Genomic DNA, 25,051 nt, shown 5'->3' on the forward strand with positions numbered 1-25,051 from the left:
ACACCACGTCGATGGACACCCTCAGCTGTCCTTAGGAAAAATGCAGCTGCTTATGCAAAAGTAAAAAGGAAAATAAGGGCTTTTTTGGTGGTGGGTTTTTCAGTTGTTTTGGGGTTTGTGTTTTCCTTTTTTTTTTAAATACAGATCTGAGTATAGTATTATCTTTGCTCTCAAGTCATGGCTTTCTACTGCAAGTGTAGTTTCTTCTAGAAACTGCCAGAAGGGCCTGAATGGAAACTCCAGCTTCTGGTGTGCCTTTTTGTGGTAGATGAGCGATTGACTCAATAAGATGGTACCCTGAATAAGTCAATCTAATCGGTCTACGTGGTGGTGTTGCTTTAGGAATTGTTTGACTACAGATGACTAGATGCCTCCACTGATGGGCAATTGTATTATTTTGCCTCCTTGCAAAGACTCTGTGAGGGAAGATCCTAAGAGAAGACAACCCTAAAAGAGAAGCACTGCATCTCACCCCCTCAGAGACCAATTGAGGGCAGCCAGGACCATGGAAAGGAAACCATCTCAGCCTAGCTGATATGAAATGCTTACACTGGGGATGCTCAAAGGTCTGTCTTTCTGTGGGGCATTAGAAGTGGCTTATCTCTGGCCCAGCATCTCCCCCAAAGGAACCACCCCTTCTGGCTTCCAGGGACACAATTTGCTTTTTCTGAAATGTCAGCTGAAGGAGGCCCTGGCTGGCAGTAGTTATGTAAATTCTGCCCAGTAGGAGCATTAGCCAAGAAAGTCAGGCTCCTTGGTTACAAAATCCTTTGTCTGGGGAATTTCCAACCAACACTTGCTGGGGCCCTGCATCCCAGACTGATTAGAGGGGCCTCAGCTCTTCTGCTTGAAAGCAGATCATTGCCCTTATCCTGCAAGGGTCAGGAACAGGTGCAGAGTGTATTACCGCTGACCAACACAGAACTTTACTTGCCTGAAAGAGAGTGTGTTTCCATGGGAATTTGGGAGTTCCAGTTGACACACTCTATTTCACTTACCAGCAACACAAGTACAGTAATTTATGGGCTGTGTAAAATACATACTTGTGGCATTCTCTTGCTCTTCAAATGATGTTTCAAAAGAAGATGACAAACACAGCTGCCTGTTTTGAGGAGCTGGCTCTGCTAGGCATGCTTAGCAGCCCTCAGGGAGGAAGACTTACACCCTGCTTTGCAGTACTGCCCAGGTTTGTAGCTCCACACAGCTGTCAGAAAAGAGTAATATTTACAGTACTAGAGAGTCCAGGCTTCACCTTTAGGTATGGGAGAGAGCAGTTTAGCATGGCTAAAGCTAACTCCCTTCCCTGCAGACTCGCTGTGGAATCTGGGCATTTCAAGTCTGAGAAAGAGCATTTGCCATGAAAGCAAAGCAGCTGTTCCAGCTTGTAAGATGAGGGCTGTGGGGTCAGGGGAAAGAGGTTGGGAATGGGTAGCATCACCACTGACTTCAAGGTCAGTCACTAGTTAAGACAGATCACCTACTTATGATAGGGAAAGGAAAAGATGGTAGCAGAAACATTACTTTTTTTTTCCCCAAAGACTTTTATTAACAAACACCTGGAACATTTAAGAGTTACCATAGGCCTTACATTACGTGGAAATACTGCTTTATTTGCTCTGCCTCATCTTTCCCAGCTATCTAAATGTCAGCCCAACTCTAGCTGTTGTCTCTGTTCCCTCCTCTCTCCCTACCTCACTTTCTGGCATAGTGGCATGTTTACAATCCATATATGCAATACCTGTGTCATACCAATGAGCACCGCTCCATGCACAAGAGTTACTATACTAACACAGATCTGCTGTAGCCTAGGTGCTTAGCCAGAGTTCCCATGGTGACAGAGGGAGGCTCCTGAACATTGTTGCTCATGATTTCAAGTCAGATGCAGGATCATCAACTTCTCTCAATAAATAAAAATTTATCTTCTAAGAGGTTCCAGTGTAGCTTTAGATTCTGAAGATGAATAAAAGTCTTTCAAAATGAAGACTGGCCCTTTTCTGAAACAGCAAGATTGACAAGACTACAAATTTAAACCGTTTTAAAGAGAAATACTTGAAGCAGAGGAAGAAATACTCCCTGGTCCTCTGGAAGGAAGCATAAGAGACAAAGATAACATTCACTGTGTATACAAACCTACAGGCCATATGTGTGCAATAGACACATGCACATTCATTTGGAAAAGTGAGGATATTACTATATGACATAGAGTAGTTAGCCTCTGTTTCCTCACCTGCTCTTACTGGAGGGGGCCTTCCTCACACTCCACTATTACCCATTCACTTTTAATTAAATTGTCACCTCGAGTCACATAAAAATGAGGAGCTAACACTAGTATGTTGCAACAGAAGAAGATTTAAGAGAATCTCACCGAGCAGTCGAGCCTCGTTCCCTTTGGTACTTGCACAAACTTAACATGAAATAAATAAAATTAGCATGCTGTCAGGTCAAGTTGCTCTACAAACACAAGTGTTTGATTTAAATACTAAGGCCTCCACATTCATTAGAGGATTAAATCCTTAAACACAGGGGTTAGTGAAAGGATAAAGCTCATTTGCCTTCTGGTTTTCAAACCCCGATATGGCAAGAATCCTTTCTTCCTCCCTTGGAGGCTCCAGATTAACAAGCGCTGAACAGCAAGCATAACTCCAAGTGCCCAAAATAATATTTTGTCAACAGTATTTCCTAATCCTTCAATAGATTCCAGCTTCAAAAGTTTTCTCTAAAATAAAATAGTGATGAGTTAAGACACTGCAACGCCAGGTGGCATTCCAATGCATTACAGCAGTCTGTCAGGGTCTTGATTAAAACTAAAGTCACACACCAGCGACAGGTGATCAGAAGGGTAATTGAATGATGGCAGCCTGTTGGGCCCAATTTGCTCTTCAGTCAGCAAGCCCAGGGCTGAGTTCACATTCAAGGCATGCTGGGAATACCAGATATAATCCAGTGTGTGCCGGCACTCTCCTGAAGGCCGGATCTTCCAGGTGGTGTACGGGGGCTCAGACTGCCCATCGGGGCTCAGCAGCTTGTATGCACTGTTTAAGTTGAGGCTGGAGTTGGAAAATTCTCTGTAGACCTCCTCGGTTGGCTCCGCGTTGAAGTCTCCGCAGATGATCAGAGGGATCTTTGCACCTTGGGTAATACTCTTCAGGTTCTGGAGGAGATCACAGCCTTGTGCCGACCGAAACCTCTCCCAGCCAGTACGGGCTTTCAGGTGAGTGACAGCGATGCAGAACAGTCTTCCAGTTTCATTGCACTTCAGCGTCTGAGCTATGGCCACTTGGTTGGTCTTCAGCTTCATGGCGGTTAGCCGGATGTTAGCACTGTTGATGAGCTCAAAGCGGTCCTTGAGGAAAAACAAGGCGCAGCCATCCGGCCCATTGTTCTTCTCCACATCTAGGCATGGGGACCACGGCTTTGGGAAGAAAGTACACTGGTAGCCAAGTCGGCTGAGGAGTGGCTCAAAGGTGTCAAAGTAGTGGTCGACTTCTTGCAGGCACAAGATGTCAGGCTTGTACGCAAGGATTTCCTCCAGGATGAGGCACTTCCTCTCTTCCCATTTCAGAGCTTCCATGGGGCACTGAACAAAGTTGTCTTTGCCTTCTCCAAGAGCTGGAATTAGCAGGGAGGGGGAGAAAAAATAAAAGAAGTTACCAATAGCTAACTGGGCTGTCTTCCTCTGGGTTTTGCAGAGGCCAGAGGCAAGGCTCTGCTCTCAGGAGCCAGCTGCCACCTTGCAGCAGCCAGTGGCTGCTTGCAGCCCTGCACGAGAACAGGCAGTCTCTCACAGCACGAGAGGTCACAACGGGAAGCGGCACGAGGCTTTCGCAACACTTCACGTTCCCTGTAGAATGTGTGTACATCAGTTTACATGCAGCGATGGGTTTTTTCAGGAGTGGCTGCTGACTTCAAGGCTGCCAGGCTTGCCAATGGGTGTGAGAACCCCTTCTCAAAACACTAAAGTCTCTCTCTCAAAAAAAAGTTCCCTTTACAGATACAAGTTAAAGACTTCTTCCCCCTCATGCCAAAAGTCACTAACTGTGGCAAGTGCTTCCACATGCGGCTGCCACAGCTTAACCCTAAGAAAAGATGCAGTGGGATAGGAGTGACTTAACTGCAGAATGTTATAGCAGTCCTTATGTGGGGCATTTTCCACCCCAAAACATTTCAAGACGAGGCTGTTGCATAAGTCAATTTACAGCCTTGATTTAGGGGTCTGGGAAAAAAAGTTAAAATTATTTGGAAGAATTCCCATAACAGATTCAAATCCCTCAGCATTTCACTGATGAACTAGTTTGTAAAGCTTCTCTACAGTTTTCTAAGAATAAAACTTAGGGAAGGATGAGAGTCTCTTTCTGGGGGTTAACAACTACCTAAAAATGATGGGTCTCAGTTGTTGAATACACTGTCTTCAGTTAAGACAGGCATTCAGAGCTACCTTTGGCATCACAGTTGCAAGGAGAGTGCTTTTTTCCTCTCCTATAGAACAGAAGGCAAGCCACAATTTCAAGCACTGCAAATCTCTCCCTCCAGCCCTCAGTCAGCTGTGCCTCAGATAATTCACCTCTCTCCCTTTGCTCTGCCAGTCCCAGGCATGCCTAACTACATAGACACATCTGCATTTAAAGGTTTTCACTGCTGCATTTGATCTCAAGGTCACACCTGAGCTTAAGAGGCAGCTCCTACCTTGGGCAAGGATGTTCCACTGCATGACCCGAATGGGGCGGTGGTTACTGGTGGCATTTTTCTTCAGCTCCACAAAGTCCCTCTGAAATCGAGGTGGCCGTTTCTGCAGAACAATCTGACATTCCTCTAGCAAATCCTTGGGGTCTATAGGATCCAACTGTGCCAAGTCCAGCTGCTCCAGGCAGTTCTGGTGCTGGGACACGGCACTGCTGGTCAGTGTCTTGGCGAGCGCGCTGTAGAGCCGGCTGGTGCTGTTTCCCATGGAACACACTGGAAATGAAAAAATGGTGTTAGAGGTGTCCACCACAACTCTTCTCACCACTTTGGTGCCATACAACCTTGTTACAGTGCCAGAAATTTGTGGTTTCTGCAGAAGCCTTTTCCTGAATCTGAGATAAGGAGGATGCAGAGATAGGGTTAGTTCTGTCCGCAGTCTCATCGTGTTTTGCTTATTATCAGGGGCTGCTAACCTCTGCAGCATGTAAATGGTCTGGTTTAAGACATGGTGCAGGTGTCTTCCAAGGGAAGAAATGAGTCTTTCATCCAGAATAGCAGGGCTAAGATTAACTTCTGCACAGGTGTTAGGAAACAGAATAGGGTGTACTTTTTCCCTCCTCACAGAGGAGGGAGCCCAGTAGGTAGACAAATACTGCCTGCTCCTTATTTCTTGTGCAGCATTTGTCTCTAATGGAGGCAGCACTCTGCACAGCCCAGTACCCTGTGCCTACCTGGGATGCCTCCAGGCTGCGGGCCTCCTGCCTGCAGAGCAGCAAGCAGGGTGACTCATTCCCTCAGGTTAATATTCAATAGGAATCTCTGATCACAGCTTCATTTGCCCCAAAACCAGCAACATTTTCACAAGCGTGGAGCAACCAGGTGCTTCTGCTGGCTTAGACCTCAGGATGTGGAACGGAGAAGGTAGTCTCTCCAACTCCCCTTCACACATCTACGCCCATTCCCCTCACCCTCCCATATCCCTTCGGCTCCTCGCTCCTTCACGCTGTGCCCCAGCACAGCAGCTTCCAGCACACCCTGCGGTCCTGCAGCCCTCCCTAGGCCCCAGCAACCTCCTGCTCCTTTGGCCATCTTAAGCACATGTCCTGCAAATAAGCTGCTCCCAGTCCCCCAAATAAGAACCCCCAGCTCTCCCCATTAGTGCCTGCTAGCAGTTAGCACCCCCCCCCCGCCATATCTCCTGCAGGGAGGTCCCCCCATCCCACATAGGGTCACAGCTGCCATGGTGGGGTACATGTGTGTGTGTCCCTCTGTTTTGCCCTTTAGCTTAAGCACAGGAGGTGGCTGCAGCCCTCTTCCCTTAGCAGGGCTCAAGCAGCAGAGCCATCCCTTTCAGAGAGCAGCCCTCATGACTACTGTGCTATAAAGTACCTCCTTCTCCCACTTCACATGAGCACAACCAGTAGCACCCTGCAGCTGTAAATGCCCCGAGTCTTGCTTACTGCAAACACACAGAAGACAGTCAGTGTTAAGGGCCAGGCTTCAGGGTAGCTGTGGAGGAGTTTGCACAGGGTTTGTGATATTCTGTAGGAATATCATATTCTTACATCTGTACACATCTCTGCAGCAAGTCCTCAGCACGGCCATGCATGCCCCAAGATCTCTTCCAACACTTTCTCAGGGGGAGGGTTTTGCTCTGAAGTGCCCACCCTTGCCACAACACACAGGGAGTACTTGAAAGGAGGCTGTGTTTGCACCTTTCCCCGCTCTGCCCAAGTAGCATGCCTGCACACTTGGTTTCCCTTCAAACACAGGCAGGAAGGGCAGCAGTTGCACCACAGCAACTTGCACAAGAGGCAATGCTGACAGAGTTTCATTGTTGTCTCAACTTATTTATTCCAAATGCATTTTGCAAAGGTAATCTAATCTTGAGCAAAAGAACTTCTGTTTTGCATGGCTGTTGGCCCACAGCTGTTTTTAAGTTTATTTGTATCTCTGAGTTACTTAAAAACTGAAGAGACTTATCTCACGCTCACATCTTGCAGCAGATTTGGGGTGCTACCCGACACGCTTGCATGTTCAGCCTTTGCTAAGCCTGACCTACAGCATTACCAATCATAAGAGCTGGTGACAGACATATGATGGTGACAGACCTGGCTAGAGGGGAAGGCAGGAAGATGGAAGCTCTAACAGTTCAATAAACGGAGTAAAAGAAAAGAAAGACCCTGTAGCAGAAGCCTCATGTCCTTTTCAGTAGGAAAATGGGTATTCTTAAAGACACTAAAAAAGACTTGCTGTAACACATGTTTTGTATGTGTAAGCCAGTGGAATAGTGCCTCTGAACAGTTCTAAGAAAATCATAAACTGGGAATTTAAATTGCATGTAGGACATCTCTTCCCACCTCTGCCTCCATCCTTTTAGTTAAAGTACCAGGAGTTCCTCAAACCGAGACGTGAGCTCAAGCTCACAATCGTGAAGGCCCTTCTAGGGAGCTGTGTTTAAAGCATTTCAGTTTTTTCAGTCTGTCTTAGTTTACAATTCTTGTCAAGAAGCCAAGTACTGCTGAAGTAGAAGAAACACCATTTAATAGGGAGGGAAGCAGGGCCCTGAAATTTCTGCAAGGGGACAGGGAGCAGGAACAAAAGCATGCTCTGTACCAGTTACTGAAGGGTCTAGCTTGCATGCCACCAGAGCTGCCAGGCAGCCATGCAGAAACCCAAAGACATCAACAGAGCTTTTAACGAACACTCCAGACAGCTCCTCGCCTATTTCTGGGGCAGGTACAACCCATAGTTAAGTGCTACAACCGGAGTGAAGTACACGGTGCTCTCTGCTGATGCCATCAGCAGCTGAGTAGAGCCACAAGCCCTACACCCAGCACAGCTCTGCCCCCAAATGCACACTCCTGCCCTCCCCTCCTGGCACAGCACTAGCCAGGCAGCTGGAAGCCCATGCAGAGGTAGTGCCTTCTGCACAGCCCCCGCTGTGCCTTGGATGAACATGGCTCATGCAGGGCTTTCCAAAGGAATAACAGGGAGTTATTCTACTCCAAGAAGCCATCAGCAAGAGCCTAGGCTGCTCATTGCTGGAGCTGAATCAGAGGGAGGATGTTGAAAGGGACAAGCTAGGTGTGATGCATCTGGAGCAAAAAGTCAACCCTAAAGCTCTGAGCAGCTCACATCTGTTACAGCAGGCTGAAGCCTAAGTTCAGTCATGCACCTGCCAAGCCACAAACAAATCCAGAGTACTAAGTCTCATCACCCCTGGGGTCATGGGGTATCCAGCTCTTTATGGGGAGTCAGGCACAGCCTAACTTGTACAGGATGTGCTACAGCCCAGCTGCCACACAGATCTGACAGCTTTTAAAGTCAGTAGTGTCCCAGGAAGGAAAAACAGCTTGTGTCTTCTTTTGAGAAAGAGGGCCTGAGCTTTCAAGCATGTTGTAGGTGGCTTGGCAGTCCTTGGCTGAAGGGGGACTGCTGCAGGAAGGCTCCAGCTTAAGATGACTGATGAACTGCACAAGATCTTTGTCCCGAAAGTGCTGAAACCATGACAGCGTGGACTTAATTGTTCTGCAGAACAGGGGCCAGACCAGCAACCTGAACACTGAAACTCCAAACAAAATCCACTTGATATTTTTGCAATGCTTAACACATTCATGGCAGTGACGCAAGGAAAAGGTCACCGTTCTGAGATCCTTACTGTCCAAGTTAAATGACCTGTAACGTCTGCTGCTGGTGCTGTGACACTGTGGTGCTGGTGCCTGCAGAGGAACAAGCAGACTCCTGAGCTTGCACTTTAGCAGTGGACAGTGAACACAGAAGCAATTCCCTTGGTGCAATGTTGTAATAGGGAACGTCAGCTCAGCAATTACTATTCAAGGTGCTTAAAATAAAAAGCAAGCCTTCCTCTCAGCAAGGGTGGTGCCTCAGCACAGTAAGGGTGGGGGAGGAATTTAAACTGTTCATCATACCCTATTCTTCTGAAGTTTAAAGTTCAAGGGTCCTTGTGTCATCCAGCAATAGCACAGAAGAGATGAACTTCTAGGATCTCAGGCAACGAGCAGTCACAGACTTTAAGGACTTTGCTTCAAAGATGAGGGCTGCATCACACAGGCAGGCCAGGGGGCTGCAGAGGCATATCAGCACCAGGGCCCTTACCTTGTGGGTAAGGTGAGCAGCATTTTGGTTTCCCTTCCTTTCACCTCCTACCTCCCAGCACAGCACTGCTTTTGGCTGAGAGTACACACCTTGTTACTGCAGGGATTTCACTGCCAGGTGTATGGCTCCACCACACCTGCAGCCTGGCCTGTATTTGCATCAGCCTCCCCAGCCAAGGAAGCCAGCAGCAGCTGGAGATGCCTTCCCCGCAGCCCCAGTTCTAGGAGAAACTTGGCAGATGCCATCCTCCTGTGACAAATCCTATGCCACGGGGTATCATGCTACATGTATAGCCTTGTTTGGGCTAGCAGTGGGATTGCAGCCCTGGGCCACCCGCATTCAAAGCAGTGGTTGCTGCTGTTTGGAGCTTGAGCCCCGATTTTGGCACCCAGGCCAGTCTTATGCACAGGGGAGTATGGACCCTCATATGGGGACTTGGAGAGCTCATTCCAGCGAGGGAGGTGCTGCCTAGATGACATGCAACACCAGAAAGAGGAGGGAACCTCATATTCTGCCCTAAGTAATACACAGAATCAATACTTAGCACAAGCTCTGGAAACCCTTTTACTCGTGAGTGCTCCAATGATGAGCTCGACTCTGCCAGCTTGCAGGCACATATGCTCCTCTTCCCTGCAGCTCCGTGAAGCTTCAGTCCTGCCCTCTGGCATCCCGGCCTGGCTTCAGCAGGAGGAAGGAAGCACCCTGCCCCAGCCTAGCTCATAGACCCTGCCTGTAATAGCACCAACAGGGAACAAACACACTGCACCCCAGCCCCAGCTGAGGACAGTAGGGAAAGCGGATCTCCTGCATGCCAGGTAACACAGCCTTAGATATCTCCCACCAGCAGCACCCCGGAGCAAAGGTGGCCCCTGCCCCAGCTTTCACCAGGAGCCTCTCCTCCAGGTGTGTGTTTTTAGCCACAGTCAGAGACAAGCTGCTTGTCAAGAGACATGGCTTAAGGCTGTATCTGAACTGCAGAGGCCCAGTGGGTGCATCACCACCCTGCTCCAAGCCCCATCACCAGTCAGCGGGTAGGGAGTGGGGTGCATGCCAAGGGGTCGTCCTCACACGGGCTCTGGGCAGAGAGAGCACCTGAGGACATGCAGTACCCTGACTGCCTTCCAAGTCTCCTTTTGGGAGCGGAGAACAGGGTGTAATCATTGACACTTAACGGCACAGGCAAGTAGGGACCTGATGGCATAGCATCACCGCCTTTGCCTGCCCGAGGACGAGTTGGACTTTTCCCACAGGCTGCCTCTAGTAGGAAAAAACCCCCCGTGAGTCAGGTACATCCTACACAAAGCACAACACGGGAGGAGAACAGTTCAGCCGGCCGACAGTACACTTCTGACAGCAGGGTGAAGACCCCGACCCAGTTGGAAGAGTCACCCCACGAGTGTTTGCGTTTATTCGGAGCCGCCGGCCTGCATTTGGGCACAGAACGAGCCCTGTCCCCCCGTAGCCCTGGCCGAGGGCCCGGCAGTGCCCGCCGTTCCATCGCTGATGTCACTTGCTGACGATCCGTGAGCAAAAGCCGCGGGTACTGCCTTAAAACTAGAGTATCAGCTCAATTTTTGGGGTACCGCACGGCACGGATCGGGCACACACAGGCTGCTACGGGCTGACACGGGGATGAGAACCCTAGTGTTTCTCCGTTCCGGTCGCAGCGTCCCGGTTAACCGGAGCCTCCCGCCGCCTCCGCCCGGTGCCCGCTCCCCCCCAGTACCCACCTGCGCGGGGCGGCGCCCCCAGGGCGGGCGGGCCGCCCGCCGCCCCCGCTGGTGTTGCTGGTGCCGGTGCCCGCGGGGCGGCGAGGCCGAGGGGCGGCGGGGCAGCGCGGGGCCACGGCAGTAGCGGGGCTGAGGCGGCGGCAGGGGCGCAGCAGAGGGCGGGTAGCACCGAGCACAAGCAGCGTGCGGGGCTCTGGTACATGCTCTCGGCAGGGCAGGACTGGACAGGACCGACACGGCGCAACAGGATGGGGCGCGGAGTAGCTCCCACGCCCGCCCCTGCGGCGGCGCTTATAGAGGCGGCAGCGGCGGCGCCCCGCGCGGCCGGTACATCCGGCACCTACCACCCGCACCCGGGGGGGGACACTGGACGGACGGACGGACACGCAGACACAACACACACACGGCGGTCACCGAGCCCGCCCGCGGGTGACCGGCGCCTCCCGCTGCCCCGGAGGGGTGGCGCTGCTCCGGGTGGGTGGCGGGGCTGCACATACCCCCCTTCCCCCCCCGCCGCCGTGGAGTGGTCTCGCCCAGCGGAAGTTTTCCGCTGGTGACGTTCGTTCTGTTTCTGAAGACGTCACGGCGCGCGGGTTAGTGGCTTCGTGACCTTCCTCCCCTCCTCCCCCACAGGCTGGCTCAGCCGTGGGGCGGGGCAGCGCTGCCCCACTCGTGGGGTGGGGGTGGCGCGGCACTGCCATCCCGCGGCTCCCGCACGCCGTCGTGTAAGGCGGGAGCGTGGGCGCGGGGTGGTGCCGCACGACGCGGGAGCGGCGCCGGGCTGCGGCCCGACGCACCCTTCTCGCACCCCACGCGGCCGTGTCCCCAGAACTGCGGCGCGGCTGTCCCACGCGTGGCATCCCGCGTGGGAGCCAGAGAGGCGCTCTGGGGGGTGGGTGTGTGTGATGGTGGAGTGATCTTTTATACCGGGGTCTCGCCCCCAAAGCAGGGAGCTGGGGATCCCTTGGCTGGGTACCGGCCACCTCCCCGTGCACCCCCCCACTCCCCGTGCCTGGGGTCCTGCGTGGGCGGGGGAAGCCGGGCTTCCTCAGCCTAAACTGATGCGGCGCCCTGGTGGGTAGCACAGGCTGGGCGTGTGCTCGCTCCCCTTGTGAGAACATGATTTTTATTTTTCTGAAATGTATATTTCCTGTGTTTGGCAAAACGCCGAGGTTGCTCGCGGCAGGCAGGCGCCCTGCAGCGGGAGCCAGGCCGGGCTGGTAGCCGGGTGTCGGACCCAGGGCTGCTTCGAACCTCCCCGGCTCACCGAGCTTTTGTTCAGCCTTTCCCTCGCCAGCGGGGCTGGAAGCAGGGCACAACAGCTGATCCCTGCTCAAAACCACTGTCAGGGTGGTTTTTATCCAGCTCTGGAGGCGAGAGGCAAGAGAAACACAGGCCGGGCTCCACCGGCAAGCAGGAGTCAGGTTTTGGAGAAGATCTTAACTTCGGTCTTTTTCTTTGCACCACCAGGATGAGTTACTTGTAGGCTGCCTTTATGGGTGACATGCAAGCTCTTTCTAAGCTGCTGGTGAAGATTTCGCAACCCCTTTGACGCTTCTGGAAAGAAAGAGTGGTTGGCGATCCAAATGATCAATGACCTGGCCTAATGACTGTGCTGCTTCTGGCGGGATTTGGCAAATTACGTAACAGCAGTGGCTGTAGGGGTAGGTAAGCCGGGTTTTGTTGCATTATTGGCCACAACACCGCAGACAGATTGCAGACTTGGTGACGGGAAAGCTGCTGGCTGACTTTGTGGTCCTGCTCAGGAGATGAGGCAGCTGGGCCAGTCTCTGAGCTCCATGTCCTCGGTTCCTGTTAGGCAGTCCCTGACATTCAGGTGCATCTTAGCCTGATGGCTCTTCATTCTGCTGCTCCTGCCACAGGGGAAGACCCTTTGTCCACAGAGCTGGCTGCTCTTCTTCCTGGCCGCGGCTCCCCACCTCCTGCTCCAGCAGGTTTCAGGGAGCTGCTCACTGCACAGAGAGCTCCATGGTTGTTAAGTAACTAATGACTGGGAGGTATGATATGTTTATTACTCTGTTTATTATGCTGATGAGTAGCTGGGTTTAGGCCAAACCACCTCCTTGTGTGATCTGCGAGGAGGAGAAAGGAGAGGTTTCCTGCTCCCAGCTGTACTGAATGTGCTTTTCTCTGCTGTTTTGGGTGTTGGCTTTCCTCTGCCACATGAGACCAAGCCAGCGTGACGACAATCACAGAGGTGTTTTTGAAAGAAACAAAAGTTACTGGATATACAGGAAGCTCTTTTCCACACCTACTGCTTTTTCCCCAGGATTTGGGAAGAATGGTGATTTAGCTCCAAAACATGAATCAGTGTTTGCCTGATATCTATCGGGATGATTCAAAAGTCCTAACAGCCTGCCCATGGAAAATAAAATCCTTCTGAAAATACATAGAATATGCAATTAATTTTAGTTACATGTGAGTCGGAGGAAGGAAAGAAGTTTCTTTGGAAAGCAATCTGTGCTATCCTGTGCACATCTGCCTGATGTTTCCACTAGCCCGGCACAGGGAGCAAGGGGAGAGAAGGGGTCCAGGCCAGAGCCTGCACAGACAGCAAGAAATCCTTTTTTCTTAACTTTTTGACCTGTTCTCACCCTGGAAATGTTGATGTTTCAAACATCCTGGTTAGTGGGCAGACTGTTAATCCCTTTTCAATGCTGTGGAAATCCCAGGCCCAGTGGAACTATGTTACTTATTTAAAAATATGCATATGACTAATGGTTTTTCCAACATGTAGTAGAAACAGTGATTTCCACAAACTCCGCTTCCTTGGGATTAATAATGACCTGAGAATAACGACCCTTCCACCTCCTTGCTCAGGCAACTCCTTCCAGCTGGTCGTCCCTATGTCAGGGCAGCGTTTGGTACCGCTGCCCTAACACTGCCAGCGTTTTCAGCTTGAAAAAGTGTGATCTGAAGGGAAACTATCATCCTAGGGGGATGGACAGTAATCACTGAAATTTCACAATGGATTAATAGGAAAAAAATCCTGCAGCAGTTTGCCTCTGCGCAGCATGGATGGCCGCGAGCATGGTGGTTTAACCTCATGGTATGGTGTGCACACATCCCAGCACCTTCTTATTTATCCCATGAGCAAAGCCATCGCCTGGGATGGTGGCTGCTGGCTGCTTTCCCATGGGATGCCTGGCACCCCTGGGATGCCCCTTTGCCCTGCCACATCCCTGGGAGCCCTTCACCTCCTCACTATGGCCCTGCTGTGGGGCTGGAAGTGTTGCCCGCTCTCCCCTCTGTGCCTCACCTTGGTTTTGGGCATGTGGGAAGAAGCTGGGAGCCAGGACTCTGTGGCAGGTGTAGGGATCTGAGTAGGTTTGAGGGAGGCTGCCCTGAAATGGGTTCACCTGAGGTGGCAGCAGGGCAGAGGATGGATGATTAAAACAGGCAGCGTTGCCATAGATAGCTTAAATAGCTTTCCAAAGCACTCAGCTCTGATTTCTCAAGCATTTCTGTGACTAAAGCACCTCGGAAAGTAGAGAGTTTCCATTTTAACCCAATATCTGTATCCCTGAGAATGAGTAGCAATAAGTCTGGGCAGCAGATGGTAAAGTCTTCTATGCATCTGAGGAGGAGAGGGAATGATAGCGACACTTCTGACATCTCGTTAAATAAACATGCATGTTGCTTCATCTCAGAATATACACTGCAGAGCAGATGATTAAATAGAATACTGTGTATTTAGAAGTAGGTGTCTGCCTGCTGAATCAAAATTTCTAAGCCTACATGCAACAGCCAGCCTTTGGCTTGACTTGCTCAGTAACTCTTCAAATCTACTTTCTGACACTTAATAATTTTTGGAATAATTATTTATGCTCCAAAGACCTGCTACGTAGCTTCTTGGGGCAAAGCCATTTTAATTTCCTTTTGCAATGCTAGCAACGTTGAGGGGAATTGGTGTGTGGATAGCTCTCCTTAGAGGCGCTGCAGCCACTTGTGCTGCCATGCTTGCCTGTGGCTGAGGAAGGGAAGGATAATTCATTTCTGTTTAGCACGTGGGGGAAAATATTTCCATTCAACCCTTAGTCTGTTTTCTGAGAGACAGAAATGGGCACGTTGTCCATTTAGGATGTCAGTGTGACCATCAGCATTTTGATGGTAGCTTCTGAACAGCTATCAGATGGTAACATGATTTTCAGAGGACTCTAGAAAGGTCAGTGTGTACAAGGCCTGGCAGAGCTGCCACACCCCCCTGACCTGCTGGCAGGTCCTGCAGCTCTTACCCAGTGGTATGTCGAATTATTGGTGATGCAGGAGTGGTTCACCTGCCTCTACTGGGAGCATGAGGCAAATGGGAGGCAGGTGGAGTGAGAACTGTGAAGAGCCTGGGATTTGCACAGCACTGGTTTTGATTGATGCTTTTTGGGAGCCTAGATCAGTGGAGGTGCTGACCCTGTAGAGCTTCCAGAGCACAGGTGTTTAGAGGCAGGAGGAGTGGAGCTGGGGCTGCCTGTTAGCACCATTGATTGCAGCTGGTGCCAGGGTCATTCATGTTCCCTGTCCAGAGGTGGCTTGCAAATGCCGCTCTTTGCCACCTGCTCTGAGAGGGAGAAGATGCAGCCTTCTTCCCAGCAACCACTTTGGGGGTGAGGTTACCTTAGGCCAAGGTAAGGAGAATCTTCTTAATGTAAGCATCATTTTTCCTTTCTTCTTTCCTTCCCCTTCAAGGTGCAAATAGACCTCTTGTGGGAGGAGTGTGACCTCAGATTGCTTTAGTGTCTTCTGCTGTGTTGGAAGAAGCACAGTTTTTGGGGACAGGCTGTGTAGAGGCCTTTCTTCCTACCCTCTCCTCATGTTCCCTGTCTCAGGGAGGTCTGGCTGGGATCCACTCTTCAGCAGATTGCAAAATCATGCATTTGATTCCTGCACCAAGAAAACAACCTCCAAGCAGGGGCTGAAATTCCAGCTTGCCGGGATGATGAGCCTAAGCTGGGAGTAGCGGGGAAGAGTGAGAAGGGCCATGCCAGAGAGCTTTAACTCTGCTTTTGTACAGTTTAGAATTATTTTGTTATAGAACCTCACCTGGCATTGCTAAGGGGCAGTGAAAGAACTTCCTGTGCTCCTGCCCTTATGCACTGGGCAGCTGTGGTCTTGGGTGGAGAATATCTGCCTGGCTTTAAAGGTGAGCGTCTCTGCCTACTGGCTGCAGCGTGGCCTGCAACAAAGCCGGGCACCAGTTGTCTCAGCATGAGTGTTACTTGTGTAGATTGTGTTGCTTGTTAGCATGCTTGAGGGTGAGAGGTGAAGTGTAATAGGGACCGCCTGTGGACCTGACCATCTCACCACCTGGCTGTCGAAGCCCTTGAGGTCATCCAGTGTCCTGTTTCTGGTCCCATTTGAGCAGGCTCAGCTGTTTTTTTCAAGTGGTAGTGGTGCAATGCTTACACCCTGCCTGATCTAAACAGTTATAATCAGAGTCCCAAAGTGTTCCTGAGTCAGAGTCCCAGAGTGTTCCTATCTGAGTAACTGTATTTTGGAAGCTGCTGTGCAAATCGCACCTGGGGTATTTATGTACTAATCTGCATTGCTGCTGTCTGGGATGCTCTTGAAAAGCAAAGTGATGGGTACTGATGGAGAACTGTTGTCTTTAACGTGGAGATGCTGAGGATACTTGGCTGGGCACTGTGCTCCTCAGGTAAAATGGTGTTAATGTTCATCTTAGGAAATAAAATGCAACTTCTGTTTTTCATGCTTTATTACCCCCGTTTCATGGTACCTTGGCTTCTTGGTAAAGGAACATGCCAGTCATCAGTTTCCAGCCAGTAAATTTGTAATTGAAGAGGGGTGGGAGCAGTGGAGCTTGTAGCCAAGCCTGGGGCTGGACTTTCCCCCCGGGGGTGTGCTTCGCTGCGGCACAGTGGTTGGGCTGCCCCAGAGGCAGGGCTGTAGGCAGCTCCCACTCCCCAGCTGGTGTCCAGCCCTGGCTGTCACCCAGCTCTGCACCGTGTCACCAGCCCTGCTGGTTGTGCAAGCGCCCGTGTACTGCTGTGTGTCCCCCTGATGGCTTTTGGAACCCAGCCTGTAGGGCTCTGGGCGTTCTTTTCCCTCTATTCCACCAGGTGCCCTGGGTCTCTCCAGCTCGGAGGCTTTGCTCAGCTCTGACCAGCCTCAGCAGGAGAGGGGGGGCCCAAAATTCAGGTTGAGAAGGTCTTGGTGCTGCTGGACACACCAAACGGGGGGGCTCCCTTTTGGGCATCTGATGGGGTTTTGGGCTTCACGCTCTTTCTGCAGCTGCCCTGGGCACCGCGTTGCACGTAGCTGAGCACTCTGGCCCCGGTGCCCTGGGCTGGGCAGGTGAGCTGGCAAAGGCCAAGGTTTTGCTAATCTCCAGCCATGAAGACAAGGGTTGGTACCTGGCAGCTTCCCAAGCATCCAGCTGGGCTGTCTCCTCTCACCAGCTGCGTGCTAGAGGGGTTGCTCTGCCGAGGTAATGCAGACAAGCCATGACAAATGCCACCTGGGCTGCGCCTTGAATAAATTTTGCACCCTGCAAAAATGTTCTACCTATTCAATAGCAAATTCCTCTGTGAATTGCCTACCTGTAATGTGGCAAAAATAGATTTAATTATGAATAGATTTTGTCCTTCCAGGACACCTTTACAACATGTGGAAAGGTGCTCTTTCCTCTGCAGGTACACTGTGGAGTTTGGACAAAACTGCTTTTGTTTCCTCAGAGAGCAGCTGGGTTTTCTGAATTCTTTATGTTCTAGTTTATTTGTTTGAAAGAAATTCTAATTTTACCTCTGTAATCCAGGAATAAGGGATTGATGTGGGCTCTCAGTAATAGACTTTCAGTAGCTCTAAGTCCAGGAGACAATTTAAGGAGAAAGGCATGGTCAGATGGTGATCCCTGCAGCGTGAAAGCATTGCTCTACCTGGCATGGCTGGCTTCAGGGGAAACACTGAATCCCTCCATTGCTGTACGTCAATCTCCCTGGGCTTCTGTTCAGCCTGGTTGTTTTGGTGCTTTACCCCCCTGGGCTTTGCTGTGTCACCGCAGCTCAGACCTGGCTTTCTGAGCTGATGCCACCTCCATCTCCTGCTCCTGGGGGTAAGGCATAGAGTGGGCAGCCGGTGACTTACAAAGTTGGCTGAAGCCAGGGAGGTACTCCAAGGTGGCAAATAGTCTGAAACAGTACTGGTTTTATTATCTCTTGACAAGTTGGTGGAAGTGTTGGTGAGTTGCCCGGGACCCTTTGAGCTACTGCTGAAGGTGCATGTTTATGTGACATTTCAGCCTCAGTTTCTCGATATGAAGTAGTCATGCACTCGGTGGCTGACAAGTTGAGGGCAGGGGAGGAGTCGTGCAACAGATCCAAGAATGTGGTATCAAAAAAAAATCCCAGCTAAAAAGACCTGAACCAACCAACCAAAAAAAAAAACTAGATGAGAATTTTGGGGTGATTTCAGGATTTCTGTATGTTGGACAGATAAAGGGCAATTTTGAACAACTTGCCCTTCACATGGGAGCAGAGACTTCCCTGTGAAAACCCTTTCATCCCTTCACCTTGAGAAAACAGGACCTTGTTCAACACTAAATTCATTTCCCCTCCACTGAGCTGAGTCCAGGACCGCAGCAAATTCCCCCTAAGGTGCACAACAAGCCCTGGGCACCGAGGCTTACGTTGTTGGAGGATCAGAGGGTGACTTGGAGGCAGCTCGGTGACCTGGTCATGCAGTGGGGTGGCACAGAGCAAACCTGCAGACTGAAAAACACGCAAGTGCAGCATAGCTGGGGTGGTTGATCTTTAGTGACTCCAGTGAGGCTTGAACACATATCCTGGAGGGGAAAGGCCGGCTGTTTCGAAGACTGTGACCAAACTGAGCATCCCTCCTGTGGTGACATTCAAGATACAAAGTCTAGCGAAGTAAAGGTCTGGTTTTGATTGCAGCTTGGGGGTTCTAGGGCACTGTCAAAGGGTGGCATCCTGGCCTGAGGTCAAGATTTAGCACTCCTGGCAGCACTTATTCTTTGTTTAGTAGGGGGCAGACATATGTGGGAAGAAAAACCCGTATACCACTACCGACCAAAACCCTGTCTGGCTGCTGGTGGTAGCACAGCCAACTTCACGTTGTCCCCAAACCTTCTGCAATTGCAGTACCGAATTTTCTGGTAAACGTGGGAAATTACTGTTTGATTCTGCTCATGAAACAGCATGGTTGTACCACTCTAAGTTGCAATGGCCTCACTCCTCTTGAAGGAAACCTTACCACCCATGCTATCATCTTAATTTAAGTGGCTGAGAGTGAACACGAAGGCCAGCTCTGTTTCTAGTTTCTGAGGCAAATGGGATAAATGAAATGCTGCTGTATCTCCAGGTGAGGTGTTAGGCAAAGGGCAGGGCTGGCCCCGCTTAAGAAAACTGAGGCAGGCTCTGCACATGTTTGCTCATCTGGAAAACAGTTGGGTTTACCTGAAAAATAAACATAGCCTGAGGCTGTTTTAAAGGGGAAAAAACCACAAGCTCGTGTATCGGCTTCAGGTCATGGAATGAGCTTTGTATGCGTTTTTTGTAGCTTTAGCATGTGAGCATGAGCCCTGTGTTGCTTTAATTGTGTGATGTTGGGGCCTCAAGATGGCTTGGAGAGCTCAGCACGGCTGGGCTGATTCCACAGCTGCATGTGCAGGCATATGGCAGAGCAGGGGCTTTTCCAAAACACCTTGGTTAATAAGCACTGTGTCTTTTCCAGCAAATTATGTCCAAGGCCTTCAGTGCCTTCCACTGAGACGGATGGTGAGCTCCACAGCAGCTTGCTTTTAATTTAAAAGAAATTGCTATATATTTAGAATAATAAAATACGAGATGATGATTTTGGGTGACAGCACTTTTTGTTTGCAATATCGCTTATTCAGTGTCTGCAGCACCACTGCTGTGTGCTGCATGTCTTTGCTCTGATGATGTGGCAATACCCTGCTGGGGCTACTTGCAGGGAGAGGTGATGTTGCCTTAGCTGCGGTTCAGGGGGTGGCTGGGACCCCGGGGGTCTGGGTGAGGAATGCTGGGACCCTGGGGCTATTTGTTTTTCAAATACCGTTTGCTGCAGTTTGTTTTATGCATTTTCCAACCACTCTCCTGCTGTCAGGTCGCTTTGAGACGAGTGCAGCACTGCCCACAGGTCAGCTCCTCCTGACTGTGCTTGGGGCTGCCTTCATCTAACGTGGGGATCCCAGGCTCACCCTGGAAAGTGGATGGGCTTCCTGAATCGGAGAGAGATGTGCCAGCAGCATCTCCAGGCACCTGTGACCCCCAGCAGTGCTCACCAGCCTGTTTGCACAGATGTCAGAGATAGCAAGGTACATTTTATTGATTCCCCTCAGAATAGCTGTAGTATCTTCTGCTTTATTTTGCACTGTTACTCCTGTCCCTTAGCTTGTTTCTTTCTCTTTAGACTTGTCTCCCTCTTCTTTTCAGAGTTCCTCTCCTTGCCACCCCACCCCACCACCCTCCATTCCTGGTGTCTTTTTTTCCATGGCTGCAAACTTAGCCCCTTTCATTCCCCAAAGTGCTAGGAGATTATAGGATGTGTAAGAGCACCTCATCGTGTTGGTGACAAACCAGGCATCCCCTGCAGGTGGATTTGCTAACTGTTTGTTTTTTACCTCTGCTGTCCGCTGCCTTGGCCGTGGTTTGAAGGCAGTGGGCTCCCAGGCAGGCAGTCAGCACACTGTCTGCACCCCAGCCCTCCCCCCCAGCTTTGGGAGCCTGCTCTCTCCTCTCCTGGACCTTTACCACTGCATGAGGGGGACCTGCGGCAGGGCTGGGATGTTTCTTGTTTCCATTGCTAACTTGTCAGGCTTGGGGGGAAGTCCTTGTGGACGAGGTAGGGCAGAGCCACTGTCAATGTTCAGAATAATTGTGAATCTGAGCGCTTGAACTCCCCCTCGGAGTCCCTCCGAGCACTGTTGCCTATTACCCAGCTCACAGTTGAACTGCTCTGCTTCGTCCCAAATGTATACGCCTCTGCTGCCAGAGAAATACTTCTTCCAACATGAGAAAAGACATGGGGCTCATTAAGAGTTGTTTGCATGCCAGGGTTCAAGGCGGGTGCTTGGGAAGACTCGTGTGGCTGTGGGGTAGAGAAGGACGTGGCTTTTTAATAGCAGCAATGAGAAACACTCAGGTTCTTGTCCCTCTGCAGCAGCTGATCAAGTTATCCCAGGCTGCTTCCTCCCCAGAATTAGCTCCAATAATTGCAGTCATGGGGACAGAGGATTCATTATGCTGTCCAGGATGCAAAGGCCAGGGTTGCCATCAAGCATTTTGGCACCACAGCAGCTGCAGATGTACCTGTCGCAGGTATAAGGACAGGGTCTGCCGTCTCCCACATATTGGTGGGCTTCAGCTGGTGCTTGGCAGCCCCTCCGGCAATCAGAAATGTCCTGTGAACTCAGCCTTGCTTTCAAATTTATTCTTTTTTCCAGGCAAGTGAAATGCAGTGCCTTGCAAGCAGTTGATTTTTGTAGCTAGGTGAGTAAATGAGTTTCTGCTAGGTTGTAATTCAGCCTTGTTTGCAAGTGACCCTTGGTGATATCTGTTCCAGCATTTCCAAATCCCCATCTTAGCTCTTGCAGGTGCAGCCCTGTGTCTACACAAGTTCAGTTTTCCTACACTAGATGTCACTGTCTATACAGAGATTTTCAGAAAGTGGTGGAATGGGTGATTAAATTAGGGAAAAAAAAAAAAGGCAAGCTATTTGGAGAGGGTGTGTAAATGACTAAAAAACGTATTTTCAATTACATCCAAAATAAAGACGTTTTCCTCTTCTTTATCCCCCTAGAGTTTGCAAGAGACATTCAGTGTTGCTTGGGAAAATTAAGTCTCTGAGAGCCCTTTCTAAGCAAGGCACGGGAGGCTGGTGGCCATCTCGCCTTCATCTGTCCTTTCCTTTGCAAAGTGCAGGTGGTAGGGTTGAGTGTGCTTTAACCTTCTTTTTCTCAGGGCAGAGACCAAAAATAATAGCAAAAGTCCACTGACTGCAGTGAAGGAACAATTTTCATCTAGTTTCTGGAGTTTCTTTTAAAAAATATATCTTTCTGGGTTGTGGAGAGTTTTAATTAAGCCTTTGATGAAGCTTTCAGGATGACTAGACTACAAAGAAATGAGAGCGTGCAATGGGTGGTTTTTCTGGCTACATTAGCCTCTGTGTTTGTGTTGTCTTAGCTGGAAAGAAGAAATGTTTCTTGTGTGGCGTAATGCCATTCTTCCTCCTCCTTTTTCTCCAGGATTTTAGTCAGTTCTAAGGATATTTCAGACAGCTAGTTATGGCACTAATAATAGTGCTTTAGGCAGAGCTGAAAACAAGGCAAGTCTGACTTTTGCTACTTTTTATTTACATTCTGGTGTGGGTTTAGCATCACAGATGTCCTGGAAATTACAAAATTTGCTTTCTTAAAGATTTTATCTTGGAAGAGAGTGTTGAGAGCTGGACTTTGCTACACTGGGAATGTTGCTGCTTTTTGGTTTGGCAGGCAATGGAGCATATAAACACACTGCCGTGCCAGATCTGCCTTTATTTTACTGCATGGCCTTTTTCTGCCCCCCTGCCAAAGGATGACATGCACGTACCCTTGTGCATTACACTGCTATCCTCATGCAAAGGTAAGGTGAAAACCCAGTGTCCTCACTCCCTGAGGATGACTCAGCTTGCCCCAGGGGTGAGGGTGCCACACCAGTGACCTCCTGGGTTGCAGGGTGACTTGCCAACAGGGAGAGATGCTCGTGAGAGTGAGGCAAGTGGGCTGCTCGGACCCTCTTCTCAGGTCCCACCTGGGCATCACATCTCTCCTGGCCTGACCGTGGCCTGTTTGTGCAACCCTCCCGCAGTGCCATACGTCGGCCCTGGGTGCAGAGCAGAGAGCATTTGTGGTGTGTTGTTTGTTATTTTCTTGTGACTTTGGTCCTGGCTGATATACGTAGGAAGGGGGTGAGCTGGTCTCATTGAGCTCCCTTTGATCTCCTGACACTTAAATACCGTGAAATTTGGAAACAGTCAACACTGCCACCTGGATGCAAATGTAACAAGTGGTCCTACGCATTCAGTAAGGCCTTGGGTGGGACTTACATGCTGGAATTACACCCCCTTGCATGTCTGATATAATTGATTTCTTGAGCAGCTCTGCGCCCCCCTTGGTGGAGTGGGGGACAGGTTTGAATCCCTCAGTATGACACTTGCAGACCTAGCGATGAAGTGTGGCAGCTTTATTATATTTTTTTGTTTACTAGGATGCAAGCAAAATCCTTGATCTAATGGAAACTTTGTGGCTATTTCTGAGGTGCATGTAGGGACACAAAGCACTTTTATTTTGTTTTACTACAATTTGTCTCTGTTCCCATATTAGCTACTTAGCAAAATTTTCCCATTCTGCTTTCATTAGCGTGGAAGAGCTGCAGGGGGACTTTCCGCAGTAGTGCAGTGAGCCATGCAAGCTCTGAACTTGCCTCTTCTCTCCTCTTTAATCATGGTAAGGGCATAACAGAGCCCCAGATACCAGCTGTGGGCTGGGAGGACGTGCCCCGCTTGAAGGAAGAACTAAAGGGTTTTATACCTCATCTTTCCATAATGGGGTTCCTTCACACAGAAAAAAGAGACTGAGGGTATATGAAATAGTGTGGTGGCTCAAAATCGTCCTCACCGCGGTCCGTAGAATTCTGTTAAACTGAAAGAGAAATGGAAAGAGCTGCTCCGTGTCAGATGAATATCAGTTAATGCTTTTACAAAACATGCCTGGAAAGGCCTGGAGTGAAAATAATTTGTAGGGAGGACGCCAGCAGACACAACTGAAAAATGGCAATTGCTTTTTATAAAGCATTCAAAGGAAACGGGACAATCATTTTATTTGGAATTTATAATCAAAGGGAAAGTTGCCATTTTGATTGGAGATGGAAAATTGCCTGATTATCTTCGCTTTTTCTGTGCCTGCATAGGGAAGTGTTTCTCTGCCACTGAACCGAAGGAAAAAGGAGAGGATGGAGAATGGAAGAAAAATACTGCTTTTGTTTCCACTTTATATTCTGCTACCGACATTAGCAAACAATACTGTTGCTTTTCAAAACTGTTCTCCTGCATGTGTGAGGCCTCCCTGGAGAACGACAGCAAGGCACAGGCTTCGGCAGCTGCAAATCTGGATGATTCCTTTGCTTTTCCGCAACTTCTTCAGTTCTATCGGTCTCCAATCTGTTGGCTGTTTTTTCAGCCTCTTTCAGCCTCCTCAACCTCTCCTATCTGTGAAATGGGACAATTTCTTATTTGTTTTGTAGAAGGTGTGGGAAGGTTGAGGATTTTCTCTTTTTTGACAAATCCAAAGTCAAAAGCATCTCAAACGTTTTCACTTCTTCAGTTGGAGAAGGAGGGATGAAAGGCATGAGCATCAGGTGTAGTGCAAAATGCTTCATCTGGGTGAGGATCTTTCAGGGGCTGTCATGATCCGTGTGAGGCTGGCAGAGCATTGCATAAATAACCCTCAGTCCTCACAAACCACTGGAGGCCAACTGAGTAGGATGGAGGTGGAAAGAAGGTATTTCTTTTTGCAGCCAAAGTATGTGAGCAGACAGCTGCTGAAGCTGCGGGGTTGCAGGAGTAGCCTTGCTCTGACCCAAGTGCAGGCACTGAGAGTTGAGTTGATGGCAATGCTTTTGCTGTTGGCTTAAAATACCGTCCCCTGGGTGCAGAGTGCTTAAAACCCCTGGGGTAAATAAGAGAAATGGTCAATAATGCATATTTGGCACAGCCTTCTTTTAAGTAGCTCTTCTTGTTCTTGCCAAGCTGTGGCCCAACATTTGAGCATCCGTGTCTTGCCTGGGTGGTGGCTGGGGGAAACAGGAGGTGCCTGGGATGTGCAGGGCAGAGAGCATTCCAGCTGCCCCTGGAGATGACAGCTCTGCAGGCAGAGGTGAGAAGGAGGTAAGGACAAGCCAGATTTCTCCCAGGCTGTTCACTTTTCAGTATACAGCCTTTTAAACTGCCCTTATTTCATTTTGCCAAATGCTGTGACATGCCTGATTGGAGCTGGTTAGCATGACCCGCTAGAGTTTTGCTAGATGTTTGAAACCAGAAGGGTTTGCTTTTGTCTTAGTGACATCTGGAGGACTCAGGAAGCTTTTTAGGGCTTGCTCCCTTTCAGGAGCAAGGATGAGCCTTCTGCGGCTGCCTCCCCTCCTTGACTCCCCTCTGACTGTGAGTCACTGAATTTTTAGCATGTCCTTCATGGAAATAGCTCCTTAATATCAGTTGAGCTTTTTGCAGATCTCTCCATCTCTTGGTGTTTCTTTGTTCCCTTATCTTGTTTATGAAACTGTATTATGTGAGACAAAACTCATTTGTTGGCGAGGAAGGGACATTGTACTCAATGGGATATTTACTGTGTACCTGAGGTATAATCTATCCTCTGCAGTAATACAGACTCTAAAATGAATGGGTATTTATTTATAATAATATAGCAGACAGTACCAAGGGAGGTGTCATCTTGTTTGTAATCAATCCCGCTGCAA

The 25,051-nt window shown here is 49.8% G+C and overlaps 2 protein-coding genes across 2 annotated transcripts in view; one reads left to right on the forward strand and one right to left on the reverse strand.

Annotated features, from left to right (window-relative positions):
* Positions 1 to 1,542: 1,542 nt before the first annotated feature.
* On the reverse strand, positions 1,543 to 10,873 carry NOCT (nocturnin). The gene is made up of 3 exons (XM_064450449.1): positions 10,530 to 10,873; positions 4,684 to 4,953; positions 1,543 to 3,609 (listed from the first exon to the last, which is right to left on the reverse strand). Exons 1-3 carry the CDS (start codon positions 10,729 to 10,731, stop codon positions 2,774 to 2,776), a joined length of 1,308 nt encoding a protein of 435 aa, XP_064306519.1. The 5' UTR covers positions 10,732 to 10,873; the 3' UTR covers positions 1,543 to 2,773.
* Positions 10,874 to 11,144: 271 nt separating this feature from the next.
* Positions 11,145 to 25,051, forward strand: part of SLC7A11 (solute carrier family 7 member 11) — a 325,501-nt gene continuing 311,594 nt past the window's right edge. Inside the window, exons 1-2 of the mRNA XM_064450446.1 lie at positions 11,145 to 11,254; positions 12,000 to 12,197. Coding sequence (XP_064306516.1) covers positions 12,136 to 12,197 — 62 coding nt within the window. The 5' untranslated portion in view covers positions 11,145 to 11,254; positions 12,000 to 12,135. The remainder of the gene's footprint in view (positions 11,255 to 11,999; positions 12,198 to 25,051) is intronic.

Source organism: Phalacrocorax carbo, chromosome 4 (assembly GCF_963921805.1).
Source record: "Phalacrocorax carbo chromosome 4, bPhaCar2.1, whole genome shotgun sequence".
In the NCBI taxonomy this organism is placed as follows: Eukaryota; Metazoa; Chordata; class Aves; order Suliformes; family Phalacrocoracidae; genus Phalacrocorax; species Phalacrocorax carbo.

What these genes read in the sequence shown, in the direction of transcription:
- NOCT (XM_064450449.1), bottom strand. Translation starts at nt 10,731, where the DNA reads ATGTACCAGAGCCCCGCACGCTGCTTGTGCTCGGTGCTACCCGCCCTC. An exon ending in GGGGGCGCCGCCCCGCGCAG is followed by an intron (nt 4,954 to 10,529) that starts GTGGGTACTGGG and finishes TTTCATTTCCAG; the next exon opens with TGTGTTCCATGGGAAACAGC. An exon ending in GTGGAACATCCTTGCCCAAG is followed by an intron (nt 3,610 to 4,683) that starts GTAGGAGCTGCC and finishes TGCTAATTCCAG; the next exon opens with CTCTTGGAGAAGGCAAAGAC.